Here is a 15,686-nt window from a genome sequence, read left to right as displayed (position 1 = left end):
AACTGATTAACTTGAAATATTGCATATTAATTCTTAATTCACCGAGGATGGTAAAAGGCCTATTTTAAATCTGTCAAGATTTCAGTGAGTCAAGCTTTTAATTAGACCCATGCGGAGCACGGGTTACCTGCTAGTTGAAAATAATTTCCAAATAAAGAGCACTCAATAACCTTTATTAAAAGATTATTTAATAAGCGAAAGGATATTTGAAAACGTTTATTGGGTTTTGAATTTGAAAAAGCTTTTAATAACCTTTATTAGAAGAGTATTTGATAACCGAAAGGGTATTTGATAACTTTAAGGGCCGGTTTCCGAACTCGGGATTTGACTAACTTCTAGACTTTAAACAGCTGCTGGAGTCAGGAAATTAGCTTTCCAAAACGGGGCGTAGTCGCAGTTTTTATAACAGTTTTTATTTTCTCATTTCTATAATAATTATTGGAAACGAGTTTCCTTGACGAAATTAAACATTTCTAAATAATTCAAAATAGCTGAAACTCTACACTATTCTCTCTTTATTTTATTTTGTGTTTAATTTTCTAGTTTTTTTTTCAATTTAATTCAAACGTGACTTTGACAATGACTACGACTACGCCCCGTTTCGTAAAGCCAATTTTCTGACTCCAGCTGTTTAAAGTCTAGAACTTAGTCAAATCCTGAGCTCGGAAACCGGCCCTTAGTGTGTTTTGAATTTCAAATTTTGTGTTTTGAAGGGTAATTTGAAAAAAGAGCATTTGATAACCCTCATTAAAGAGTATTTGATAAATTTTACTGAGTTTTGAAGGGTGGACTAATTTAAGATTTACAAGTATTTTATTTGATAAGCGAAAGGGTATTTGATAACTATTATTGTGTTTTGTAGGGTAATCTCAGAATAAATAGCATTTGATAGTTTCTATTGTGTTTTGAATTATGATGGTTTTCATAGCGGTGAGTGGGCTTACCTCTGGGCGAATTGCCGCGTTCCGGGGTCGACGCCTGTGACCCAGACCCGGACGAGCCGGTTTTACTGCCGCATCCCGAGTCGGTCTCCACACAATCCAGCACAATGTTACTTTTCATGTAATTTTTCGAGGGCGTCGACGGTATCTGATACTCGCCAAAGAGGCGCTGATACGAAGACGTACCGTTCGTCTTTTTAGCAGACGCGACGCCATTGGAGGGAGCATCGGCGTGGTCTGATGCAGTGCTGCTAGCCGAGCTGCTGCTGCTGCTGCTAGTGATGCTGCTGCTGGTGCTCGAGCCCAAAAACAGCTGACTCGTCTGCTGCTTGGCGCGCGCCACGCGGCGTACCTCCGAAGCTGACTCTGATCCTCCAAAGATGTCGCTGCTTCCGCCGCCCGGTGGCTTCAGCACTCTGCAAACACAACATATCAAGTGTTAAAACTTTGGCTAGATGGTTCAGTCTCAAGAAAAACTTCAAATTACCCCCCCCCCCCCGCAGTGGTTACATCACTCCCCAAACACAACAACAAAACAAACGATAAAAATATGGATATAGTGAGGTTCATGTTATCAAGGTCTCTACTGGACATGACTGTAGCCTGGGTTGAAGTTGAGAGACAAGGTTAGCAACACCAATGTTAATTAGATACTGTCATTATAACGTGGACCTCACTATATAGTCCTGGAAATTTCAGAACTCTGTCATAACTGACAAGAAACACTCAGTCAAAACACATGAAAACTGACAAAAATTAAAAATAAGTGCAGAAGAAATGAATTATACTGAAAGCTATACAAAATATGTGTCATCTTGTATAAGTAGACAGGAAGAATTTGGAACATATATTTATGGTAATGAAAAATTATAATAACTACCCAAAAGATTGTGAATAAGTGTAGGAACATATTGGAAGAAATACACTAAACTTGGGAAGAAATATGATATATGATTTTGGTTAAATAATTGAACAAAATTACAATTGGTGGATTGGATCACTCATTATCTACTTCAAAAATAGAATTCATTTGAGAGATTCTAAAATTACAATGATATTAGTACAAGTAGTATCTTCACTATATAAGATTACAAAAATATCAAAAAACATAAAAGTAGAATGTTTTTGGAAAATTCACCAAAAATCATTATCTCGTATACAAAATATGATAAGTAATAATGACAATAATATTGTTTGATGAATCAAAAATATAGACACTGAGTAGTTAAATTGTGATATATTTTTTAAATATATGCAGTACCATGAGTTATTGGGTTGTGAATAAAATGTTCAAACATTTCACAACATATTTCATGATGGATGGAGTAAAACTAATGTAAAAAATCCGTCACACATGCATCAACATAATTTATATACTGTAATAGAAAAGCTAGCTTTTATTTCAAGGAAATCTTGAATACATTCACATAGTACAGTACATCGGTTTGAAAAAAAATTATCTCAATTTCAATGAATCTTTAACAATCCAAACCAATAGAAACCCATACTACGGGAAACCATTGTTATAATACTGTAGAATAACTGCAACCCTCTTGTGTTGTGGATGAATAATTTGGATTCTCATAGAGTATATTTACATGAAAATCCAGGTTAGTTTGGGTTATTTCTATTGATTTTTTTTGAAGAAATCTTGCCTCAAATGAGAAGGTGAACCGTTGAAGGCAGCTCCAAACAGGTCATGACATTCTCCACCTGGGGGCTTCATTATCACTCCTCACTAGATTTATTCAAATTTCCACTAAATAATTATTTCCACGCACTGTTCGTCACTCACTACCTAAACTCAATACAAATACTAACGTGAATTTTTCTAATTTATTCAAGAAACCCATCATTATCATTCTATAACAATGAGTTTCCCAAACAATTTTACTTTCAAAGGTTGTTATTATTTTTGTTGTAGCTGTTATCACGCCGCAAAAGCTTTTTAAAAAAATGTAATTTTCAATTTTTTAAATATATATTTCAGTATTAATAATTTATAATTATGGAGGAGCTTTTTGATCTTGATTGATATTCCAAATTAAAATAGGCCTACAATATTATAATGAAAAAGTATTGATTTTGTTTCATCCCATATTACTATAATGTATTATCATTATTCTGGTTGAGATGCTAAATTTGTAAATGTTATTTATCTCTTATACTACTTGAGAATAAAAAACTACTTGGGTACTGATTTTGTTTCATCCCAAATTACGATAACATATTATCATTATTCTGGTTGAGATGCTAAATTTGTAAATGATATTTTTTACACTACTTGTGTATAAAAACTACTTGGGTAAAAACTACTTGGGTACTGATTTTGTTTCATCCCAAATTACGATAACATATTATCATTATTCTGGTTGAGATGCTAAATTTGTAAATTATATCTTTAACACTACTTGTGTATAAAAACTACTTGGGTACTGATTTTGTTTCATCCCAAATTACGATAACATATTATCCTTATTCTGGTTGAGATGCTAAATTTGTAAATGATATCTTTTACACTACTTGTGTATAAAAAACTACTTGGGTACTGATTTTGTTTCATCCCAAATTACGATAACATATTATCATTATTCTGGTTGAGATGCTGAATTTGTAAATGATATCTTTTACACTACTTGTGTATAAAAAACTACTTGGGTACTGATTTTGTTTCATCCCAAATTACGATAACATATTATCATTATTCTGGTTGAGATGCTGAATTTGTAAATGATATCTTTTACACTACTTGTGTATAAAAACTACATGGGTACTGATTTTGTTTCATCCTAAATTACGATAATATATTATCATTATTCTAAATAGAAATACAAATCTTAGTACCCTTTTTTGAATTATTTTATCACAACATGTTTCAACATTCATGCCATTGTCAAGTGATTTAAAATAAATAGATTTATTTAGTTGAAATATGTTGTGATAAAATAATTCAAAAAAAGGTACTGAGATTTGTATTTCTATTTATATTCCAAGTTGCCCTAAACAGAAAAGAGACAATATCATTATCCTGGTTGAGATGCTAATTTTGTGATTGCCATCTTTCAAACTACTTGAGTAAATTTGCATGTCTTTTTGTTGGTGGAGAGGAAGCTCCCTTACTACAGGAAGGTCCCATCAGAGATGAACTATAGATTTTATATGAACGATAGATTTTGTTTCTCTATGGTCCCACCTAGCCTCTATATACAATTCGTGTCTTAAGACTGTCATACATCCGACTATACTGTAATATAATACTCCTAATGTAGTGGCCAAATGCAGTCAGTTATCTATTTCAACACAAGGTCATGAACATGCTCTCAAAAAATTCCAATTCAATATGGAGGAGTGAGCAAATGAATAAATGAGTTGTTCATTCATATAAACTTAAAAATCAGTAACAATTCAATAAGTAGAGGATTGAGAAAATGGAAAAAATGTTTTCATCCACAGAAGCAAAATGATTTGCATCCACAAAATGTTTTCATCCACAGATTGCCAACAGTAATATCTTAACCAGTGAATTCAAGGTTCTACATGAATGGGATATGATGACTTTCATTAGAACATTGGATCCTGTTATTTAAGATTCGAGACCTACGATAAGCTGGGTATACAACGGAAGTAATATTCATAGCTAATAAATTTAATGTTAATTTATTCCAGTTTCTTGGAGATTGCGATTTTGTAATAATTGAATGACTCACTTCTTTGTAGTTGAGAAAGAATAGGGATTGCAGGATACTGTTACTAAAGAGAAGAGGTAGAAAGAGAGAGAAAGAGAGAGAAGAATGAGAAGCAAGGGAGAGAAAGTGTGGAAAGAGCACAATGTTGTTGATGATGATGATGATGAGAAAAGAAGAAGAGAAGTAGGAGAAAGAAGAGGAGGAGAATGAGAAGGATAATGAAGAGGAGTAGGATGCGGGGTGTGGAAGATGGGAAGTAGGATGAGGAAGAGAAGAAGGTAGAAAATGAAAAGAAGGAGAAGGAAGAAGAAGAAGAAGAACAAGAAGAAGAAGAACAAGAAGAAGAAGAACAAGAAGAAGAAGAAGAACAACAAGAAGAAGAACAAGAAGAAGAACAAGAAGGAGGATGAGGAAGAAGAACAAGAAGGAGGAGGAGGAAGAAGAACAAGAAGAAGAAGAAGAAGAAGAAGAAGAAGAAGAAGAAGAAGAAGAAAAGAAGAAGAAGAGGAGTTAAATCAATAATCATTAATTCAAAACAAGACCTCAGTTCGAATACAGTCCACAAGGCCATCAGTTATAGGAGCCTATTATATTGGTGCAGTAAACAATCTGAAATTGGCTAAATTTGTAGGAATATGTGCAAATAGCGTGCCTGGAAATGATAAGAGTGGATATTTGCTGGGTGAGCTATTCATTGTCATTTGGAGAAAGCTGAACTAGAGTTCACCCAGACATTCTAAACAATGCTCAATATTCTGTATTTGTATTTGTTCAAGTGAATCTATTTCAATATTATCTATCTCTCTCAAATACAGAAGTATGTTCTGTCTAGGATAATATATTTGTATTGGATTCAGACATGTATGGGTTGAAATTTGTTCAACTATGGTAAAGCACATATTTGAGGTGGCATTTATATGGGGCTTTACTTTATGTGGATCTAGCTCCATTGGAATTGTTTTCAAATAGTAGTGAGAATAAAAGAATAAATGGAGACTATGATGATGATGTTGATGATGATTAGGATTTTGGAAGAAGTAGAGAAGGTGAAGGTGAATAGAAATATGAGAAAGAAATAACCAATAGTGAAGAAGATGAAATCAAGGTATATCGGTATATGCATGAGGAAACAAGGTAAGTGAAAACAAAAGAAATTGAAACAAGATAATAAAATAGCAATAATGCAAAAAGTGAGAAGTGTAAATTTAAAGTATTGTGCTGACTATAACCTTAGTGTCCGGTTTCCCATTAGGGAACTTTGGACTATATACGGCGAGGTGGAACTACCCTTGGGTCACCCCACCTTTGAAAGCCATACGCTGATAATAATATAGCAAGAATGCAATAGATGAAAAATAAGATAATCAGTTTCGAGTGAAAGCATGGGTAAGTACACTTTTCTCAAGTGGATAAATCGAAAAAAATTGAAAGTACAGAGTTACAAAAACTGCACAAATGAGAGAAGGAAATAGAATGAATAACAGAGAAAGAGACAAAAAGAGAGAATTTAGTGACTGTGGGAATTGAAATTCAGAATCTCTCAGTGAAAGCTTAAAGACCTATTCATAGACGAAGCCTAGTCTTATTATTTCAATTGTACTAATTAACTTGTATAATATACTGATTTGTACACGGATACAAAAGACGTCTTAAATATAAGTTAGGATATTCGTCAAGTTCAAAACTACATCTAAATTCAAGTGAAAGAACTTTTGAAAAAATAAATTTTTAATAGACAACAAATACATCATATTGAACTTAGAATTGGCCTAAGCATCTTACATAAATACGGCCCTGAAACCCGGCTTCCAAATGACTTTAAACCCTATGGGCAGAAAACAAATACCATTAGTTCTTATGAACCTGTTCACACATTTTCATTACGCTGTGTGAACACTCCCATAACAACCAATGGTGTTCTTAAAATTGTTCAGCCCAGCAGAGGATACATTCATTGGGAAGCCGGGGTTAGGAAGTAATTTGTCTATAAAAGAACAGAATATTATGTATCTTAGTAGAATTATGCAACGTTTTATTTAATACTAACTTTTAAAAGAAAAAATATGTTTACTGAATAACGGAACATTGTTTATCCTAGGAGATCATGACAGCCTATTATTTTTTTAATATTATCGCGTCTTTTGAACCATTCTCAGTTTTTAATTCATCAACTGATGTCATTAAGGACCGAATTCACCAAAAAGAAAACTTGGTTTGAGCGTCAGTTGATTCTAAATGAACAAAAAACCAATAATTCAAAATCATCTGAATTAGAGCCAAGTGCCGCTCAAACCTAGTTTTCGTTTTTGGTGAATTTGGGCCCAAGTATGCTATCACTAATATTATTTTATCACAACATCTGCTATCTCATACTAATTGAAACTACAGCATCTCATAATAATTATATTGGGAAGCAACGTTTTAGATAGAATAACCAATAGCTATGTTATCAATAAAATTTAAAGACAAACAAAACATTATTTATCCTAGTGAATCATGACAGCCCATTATGTTATTATCTCAAACTAATTGGAACTTTGTTATTATAGCAAACTAATTAAAACTATTTTATATGGAAAGTTTTTTTAAAAAAGGGTTCTATGGGATTATTTTTCAACAGACAAATCAAGTAGCCCTTATGAGATACGTTATTTGAAACTATGCCATATATTGATAAACAACGATTTTGATGGTGAAACAAAAAATTATGTAATCAATGATTGTAAATCGGTTACTATACGGACGACACAGGTAAGAATTTCACTGACGAGCTTCCCAACTAAGCACTGAACGGACTTGGTGGCGTGGCTAAGCTCACAGAATACACAGGGGGACTTCGCGAAGTGCAAGAAGGACTTGATTAGGCAGGCAGCTTCCAACACGGACCAACCAACACCGAACAACGGAGCAAAGCAACTGAACTGGCTGCTCACTCAAGCCGAAGCAATCTGAACTTGGAACACACAGGAGTGTTGCGTGTGTGTGCGTGAGAGAGAGAATGAGAGAGAGAACAAAAGCTAGTGCCAGAGAGGAATGAGAGAGAGAAGGCGAGAGCGAGATACAGTGAGGGATGAGAGAGAGAGTATGAGAGAGGGGGGTGAATGAGTGTGAGAGCGGTGGACCCTGAAGCCAGCAGTATATTTCTACACTGTCATGAGTGAAACAGGAAACAATGTTGAAAGAAAAAGAGGTAGGATGTAGAATATGAAGAGGCTGGAGAAGATTATTGAAAGAAGAAGGATATGACGATGAGGAGGAGGAGGAGGAGGAGGAAGAGTGGAAAAGGAGAAGCATGATGATGATGATGAAAAGGCTAAAGAATTTTTTAAGAAAGAGGAGAAGGATATTGAGGAGGAGGAGGAGGAGGAGAAGAATAAGGAGGAGGAAGAGTGAAAAAGAAGGATGATGATGAAGATGAGAGGCTGAAGAAGATTATTAAGATGATGAGGTGGAGAAGGAGAAGGGAGATGAAGAGAGAAAAAGAACAAGGATGATGAAGAGGCTGTAAAATATGATTAAGATGAGGATAAGGAGGAGGAGAAGGAGAAGGAGAATGATGAGGGGGGAAGATAATGAGGAGGAGGAAGAGGATGAAGAAAAAAGTGATGAAGAAGGGAAGGATGGATGAGAATGAAGAAGGAAAAAAGGACGAAAAATAAAAATAAAAAGGAGTGAAGATTTGTTGAAAGGAGTAAAATAATTGATATTATTGTTGAAGGAGGATGGAGTAAAATAATGGAAGAGAAAGGGAAGGATGAAGGAGAATAAATAAGAAAAAGGAAAAAAGAAGGAGTGAAGATTTGATGAAAGGAGGGGAGAAGTAAAATAATTGAAGAGGAAGTGAACTAGATAGATTGGACTGATTGATTGATTGATTGATTGATTGAGTACTTTATTTATGTAGATTACAATATACTGGCTTATACACTTATATACAATAGCTTTCAATACAGCAAAATTATAGATGAATTTACATAATATAGACTAAGAAAATAATTATTGATATTTTGATATTGATATTTTATGAAAATAAGAAAATAATTATTGGACTGGAGAGATCAAAGAAAAGAAGAATCAGGTGGGAAATAAAAGAGAAGCTGCATTAAGATGCGGAAGAGAAGAAAAATCAATGAAGTGAAAAATTGAATAAAAACGAAGAAAAATTAGAAATTGGATAAATAATAAGAGAGAATGAAGTAGAAACATGAAGTCAAAAAATAAGAGGTCAGCCATACCATTTAATAATATTCCATTTCCCAAGAAAGTGGTAAACAAGAAAGAGTGAGAATGAATAAAAAAAAGGAATAGTAGGGAAATTTGGAACGAAAAAAGTAACAAAGACAGCAATAGTGCTTTATCCTCTCGTTTTAGGCCTTATGACCTCCACATATTTCTCGTCCTTCTCCTCCTTCTCCTCCTACTACTACTACTCCTTCTCCACCGCCACTTCCTCCTCCTCCTCCTCCTCCACCACTCACTCATCCTCCTCCTGGTGACTGGCTACATTCAAATAAGTCAGTGTCTACCGCTATTCACTACAAACTATCAGCTTCTTGGTTGAATAGGTAGCACCAATGCTATCTATATACAAGGGCAATACTGACAGTATGCAGTGAATTTCACTATAGGCCTCTCCACTATAGTAAGGTCCACATTATAATGACAGTGGATAAAGATAGAAAAATAGCGATGTCGATTCTCTGAATCAATTAATTATATTTCTACACTGTCAGAAACATAATTGGCATCGTTGTGAACCTAGAAATGGATAGTACCACCGGTTTTGTCGAATGATAGACAAGGATATCAAAACCAAAATTGATCAAATACTGTCATTATAACGTGGACATGTAGACATGTAGCCTGGGTTGGATTTCATTAGAGACAGGAGCTCAACTGTAGTGAGGTCCACGTTACAATGACAGAGGAGAAAGATAGGTGTACAGCGTTGCCGATTCTCTCTGCCTTGCCACTGTCTTCTATATAGAGGGTAGCTGATACCAGAAAATCACATTCAATATAATATTAACTCTTCATTTTTGTTTAAAATAATCAATTATATTTATTTTGTCAAAAAATATATTTTTCAATGATTAAACAATAAATTCCATGATTAAGATAAAATATTTTGTCAATTAATTACATTTCTGCATTGCTGGATAACGATCTAGCAACGTTGCGGAGCTAGAGAAACCCAAATTTGAGATCTTCAACTCAACGTTTTTTACTTAATTGGGACGAGTTTTATATTTGCATCAATTATCTCAATAAACAGAGGTAAAACATCATGTCTAGAGAGATTTTTGGAATATTTTTATGAAAATTGGAAGGTAACCACATTCAGGACAAAATGTCAATTTTAAAAATGGGTGCTATCCTTAGACCAGTTATAGAATAGACACGGCCCATTGTATATTCATACTGAAAGTCGATGAAGCCAACATCTACTGCCAAATCCACCCATCTTGACGTCACAACAGTGACGTTACGCATCGTATAGAAATTTTAGAACTTTTTTCAGTTTGTTGTGTAAGTGTTTGTGGTGTTTACTTACATTGTTGTTGAACATAGCTTGTTTTCCATAGCAGATTGTTATTTATTTATGAAAATTGTAATCTCCTGGGCAGCATATAATTGCACAGAAATTTTTAGGAAAAAAAGTGGAATATCTTTTCATGCGTAAGTTGAAATTTATACAAATAAATATTGTAAGTTGTAACTGTAATATTATCTTTGGTTATGATGTAAGTGAACTCATTGAAGCATGACAATAAATAATTTTTTTTTTTTTTTTAGGAGTGGCCGTAGCCGAGTGGATCAGATGCTGGCTTTGTGATTCAGAGGCCCGGGTTCAAATCCCGGCCGGGCAAGATATTTATCTCGGGCCACTCCCGTGTATCGGATGGACACGTTAAGCCGTCGGTCCCGGCTGCCTAAAAAGTAGTCGTTAGGTCATGTCAGAGGCACTGAAATTGATCAGTTGCGACCTGAAAAACTCTGACACCAGACCTGAGCCAGCCAGGTCACTCGATATTATTATTATTATTAAATAATTTTTGTAGGCTACCGTACCTTATTATTTTCAAACACATTATAACTTTGAAGCCGTATCACATAACACTTTATAACTTAACCGATATCGTTTTTGCCCGTAGCTAGAAATAACCTAAAAACACCATGAATCTGAAATAGACACAATCTGAAAGTTTTCCATACGATGCGTGACGCCACTGTTGTGACGTCAAGATGGGTGGATTTGGTAGATGTTGGCTTCAGAGGCTAGACTTCCCAGCGTGTCTATTCTATAACTGGTCTAAGGTGCTATCTAGAAATATACAATACAATATTATTTTTCAATTAATTGTCTCATCTTTTCTAATAAGTATTGGAAGTGGAGAACTTGAGGTGAATTATACCACACAAAAAAAGGTGTTCGTGGTTCAATTACCCACAAAATCATTATGGAAAATCACGTGATTTCCTCTAGTAAAGTGAAGTAGCTTATACTTGAGCCAACAACAATTTGTTAGTCAACTCAATATTATCATAGAGAAACAATAGCATAAGTAGATATCCCATGGTATAGGGCGTTTATGTCGCAACTTTTACTGTTATCCCAAGCCGATAGTTCACGTAGTTTTTTCCCATGCAGCTGTGTGACGCTGGTAGTCTCTCAAATTGTGCCGTTCATACACTCTAACCCCAACAAAACAGTAAAAACTGACAATAATCGACAGTAATCGGCTTGAGATAACAGCAAAAGTTGCGTCATTAATTCCCTATACCATGGGATATCTACTTACGCTATTGTTTCTCTATGATATTATCGACGTTTTAGCTCGACCATCTGAGAGTCGATTTATGAGAAACGTAAGAGGGCATTGAATTCAATATTATCAACGTTTCAACTCAACCAAGACCATAAATGAAAAGCAAGAGTGCATCAATTGAGAATGAAGCACACAATTTAGAGAAGATTTACGAGAGTAAAAAGTGCATTAATAAAGAGCTGCCACTTCCTCTTACACTGGAAACCGAGATATGAATTAATAAAACAGAACGAGATCAACCACTAATGTAACCACTTTCTGCGGTTTCATGTGTGACTGTCAGTGGGCGTAGACTATTAATTTTTCGGCTAGTTAACTAGAATGACCCGTTGAGGGGTCACAAAGAGTCCTGAGAGGTCAAAGTGCACAGGAAACGTGGATTATTTGGTCACTTAAAGAGGTTGAAACCAGTAAACGCTAGTATTTTTAGAGAGATAGTTCAGTTAAAAGTCTAGATAGTATGAGATAGATTACTACAACAATGTATCTGAACACAATAAAGTTTGGTGGTGGATAAAAATTTAATTCATTCGTATTTCAAGTAGACCTAGTGGTGCTCAATGACTATAACAATAGATCTGAGCAGAACAGAGAAATTGTTAATGGAGAAAAATTTCATTCCTTCATATTTCAAGTAAACGTAGTGGAGGAAGCTAGGGTGGAGAAATTGAAATCAATTCACTGTAGACTACCTACTGTACTTCAATTCAAAAATGTTCACTAACAAATTCGATGATTAACGTACATTTTCAGTTAAATCTTCGTGGATGTTTTCAAGTTCACTTAAAATCCTACCTACACGACTGAACTTGACAACCCACTATGAGAGGTATCCTACAATATTTTGTCAGAGACTACTGATAAAAATGGACTTCCTGCAAGGCCTTATCATGTTGATGCACTCCGCCATATATGCACTTCCTACATTTGAGTAGCGCCAGGTAGAACAAGCGAGAAGGAGACAGAAAAATAACGACAAAGATGAAATAAAGATAATACAGAAAAGTTATGACGACAATGAGATGCTGAAGGAGTACGAGGAGGAAAAGAAGGAGGAGTAGGAGGGGGAGGTGAATGTGGTGAAGAGGAGTAGAGGAGGAGTAGGAGGAGGAGGAGAGGAGGAGGAGGAGGAGAGGGGAGGAGGAATGGTGGGCAGGAGAGAGAATATAGGGAAAATAACAATGATGAGATGATGAAGAGGGAAAATAATAAGTAAAAGAAGATAATAATGAAAGATAGGAAGAAGAAAAGACAGAGAAAGGATACAGAGAAGAAAACCCAAATAAAGAAGCAGAAGAAGACAGGAGAAGGAGACAGCATAAAAAGCTGGGAGAAGGAGAAAAAGGATGAACAAGAAGAAGAGGAGTAAGGAGAAGAAGAACAACAAGAAGAAAAGGATAAAGAAGAAGAAAAAAGAATAAGGAAAAATGGTAGGAGAAGAAGAAGTAGAAGTATAAAAAGAAGAAAAATTCTAGTAAAGAAGGGAAAATACAGGTGACGAAAAAGGAACAAAAGAAGGATTATAAGAAAAAGGAGGAGAAAACGGTAGGAAGAGGGGATGAAGATAGGAGGAAAACAAAAGCTGAAGAAGACAATATAAGTAGGAGAAGAACGTAACCAGAAGTGGAAGACAGGATAAAGAAGAGATAAAGCAGGAGAATAAGTAAGAAGAGACAGAAGTAGTTGTGTTATCAAATGAGCTTCCACATGGGGGCACTTTAAAGGCGTCAGCGTCAGTCAACTCACCTAGACACTAGGCCTAGGCCCACTCTCTATCTTATATTGGTAAGCAACTGCACCAAACGACCTTCAAACCCATCTAACTGTCTACTCAAACATCTATCTACATAACAGTCTACACACACCATAAACATCTCATTTCAAATATTATCACAGCTATACATTTCTGAAGATTTTCTTTACATCCACAACACCATGGGCCGGTTCCCGAGCTCGGCATTTAGCTAAGTTCTCTACACTTTAACAAAAGTTAAAAGCTGGAGTCAGAAAATTGGCTTTCCGAAACAGGGCGTAGTCGTAGTTAGTAATAATGATAATCTTTTTATTTGAAATTTATTTTTATAACCTGACGATGGTTTAGAATTTTAACAAAAGTATAATTTGTGGATTTAAGTGAAATTTTAAATATTTTTTGTGATTGAGAAGGAAGATTTTTGTTTGGATTTGTATTTTGAAATTAATCTGATAAATTCAAAATTCTTGTAGTACATACATTCTTGGGACTCAAAATAGTGTGAATTAAGTTATCATTTACATAACCTTTAGACTGTGTATTCCAAATTAAGGTTTAAAGCAGTTTTGGGCGAATGCCTGTTGTTTTTACCTGCATTGTATCTATTGTCTATGAATAAATGAATAAATGGTGTGATCACCGAAACTAGTAGTTATAATTTGTATTCTTAATTCTATAATTTTATTAATTTCAAAGGCTACTATAATTCTATTTAATAAATGATAATCTTTATTTTCTCATTTCAATAATTGGAAACGTTTTTCCTTGACGAAATGAACATTCCTAAATAATTCAAAATAGCTGGAACTTTACACTATTTTCTCTTTATTTTTTTTGTGTTACATTTTCAATTTTTCGAAATTTGATTCAACCGTAGACTGCGACTACGCCCACTAACTCCGTAAACAAAGCCGTAGTGCATTCGCGTGACAGGCATTCAGCACAGGTAGGGCTCCTACACCAATACAAACACTAGCTGATATTATAGATCAGCTGATCAGAAATCAACGAATCTTTATTGGTCAGCCAACTGATTGGCTGATTATCGATTGGTTCCCGAACACCATTCTGATTGGCTGATTATCAGCTGATTCCCGAACACCATTCTGATTGGCTGATTGGGTTGGCGTTCGGGAATAAGCTGATAATAATCAGCCAATCGAGGAGCTTCCTAAAGAGCTGATTCCCGAACGCCAAACCAATCAGCCAATCAGAATGATATTCGGGAATCAACTGATAATCAGCCAATCGGAGAGCTTCCTGCCCTGCCGACTCGTCTGAAAACGCAAGAAAAAGTGTGGCTTGGCCCTAAATCGATAAAGAAGTTGATAACACTATGGTAAATATTGAACGTGACTGAAGCCGGCAGTTCGGAACCTACCTAAAGCTTTGGGCACAGAGGAAAGAAGCACTACTGTATGCTTATTCCGTGCTTTGGGTCTCCTCATAATCCTTCCCATTATGGAACGAACTGGGAAGGGATTATGGTCTCTATTGGTTACGCATCCATAGTATTATTTTCACTTTGGTAAAACAATAACAAAGTGATAAGAATACTATTAATGCGTAGCCATACACAGAGACAATGTAAAATTATTTACAATTAACAGGTAACCCGTGCTCCGCAAGGGTCTAATTGAAAACTTGACAATCTAAAAGCTTGCTCTAATAGAATATTTAAGAATTGAAAATAGGCCTATAACCATCCTCAGTAAATTAGGAATCCATATGGAAAATTTCAAGTTAATCAGTCCAGTAGTTCAGAGGTGACGATACATCATTCGTTAATTTCCTATCCCATAGTCTACACGTATAAGTCAATTCTACAATGATTGCAGGGGTTTGGTGCTAGTGAGATCGGATTCCCCCAATCTTTCCTTTATTATATTATAGATATTATAGATGATAAAGCACATCATATAATTTCATAGAGATAGAACATTTTATAGTCTGATTTTTACTCTAATATTGGCATATGAAGGAGGCTCCCTTTTCCTTTTATTTATCCTTGAAATGCAAAATTTCCAAAAACCTTGTACATACGTCGACGTGGAATTTAAAAAGGAACATACCTGTCAAATTTCATGAAAATCTATTGCGGCGTTTCGCCGTAAATGCGCAACATATAAACATTCAAACATTTAAACATTAAAGCTGGCCACTGACGAGCGTTCCAACAAGCCAAATGGCACGGTAGCGTGCCATTGGAACGACGTGAATGGTGAATCGCGCTCGTATTTTGGTGGAGCGACGAGGCTCGATGGAATTCCACCGGTTGAAAATCCATCGCGCCACGCCAAACCTACGTAACTCCAACTCCTCGTGAATGGGGAATCTCGATGGCATGCTGGAACGACGGAACGACCGTGAATGTGGAAACCTGTGGGTTGTCCCGTCTCAGTGCGTGTCAGACCGTTGACTTGGAAGGATAGATTGTTGTTTTGCTCTTGTTTTGATTGTTGTTTTGTTCTTGTGT

General features: G+C 35.3%; 1 protein-coding gene across 17 annotated transcripts in view; it reads right to left on the bottom strand.

Annotated features, from left to right (window-relative positions):
- Positions 1-15,686, bottom strand: part of LOC111048993 (microtubule-associated protein Jupiter) — a 232,003-nt gene that overhangs the window by 14,558 nt on the left and 201,759 nt on the right. For 4 of the 17 annotated variants that reach the window (XM_039433535.1, XM_039433541.1, XM_039433536.1 and 1 more), the window contains exon 2: positions 945-1,357. In XM_039433535.1, the coding sequence (XP_039289469.1) occupies positions 945-1,357 (413 nt within the window). Of the gene's footprint in view, positions 1-944; positions 1,358-2,596; positions 2,740-7,362; positions 7,605-15,686 lie in introns of those variants that run through there. The other 13 variants (XM_039433526.1, XM_039433539.1, XM_039433527.1 and 10 more) reach the window with 10 other exon arrangements.

Source organism: Nilaparvata lugens, chromosome 7, assembly GCF_014356525.2.
Source record: "Nilaparvata lugens isolate BPH chromosome 7, ASM1435652v1, whole genome shotgun sequence".
Classification (NCBI taxonomy): domain Eukaryota; kingdom Metazoa; phylum Arthropoda; class Insecta; order Hemiptera; family Delphacidae; genus Nilaparvata; species Nilaparvata lugens.
The sequence above is the reverse complement of the archived record's forward strand: the minus strand, read 5'-3'. Positions and strand labels throughout refer to the sequence as shown.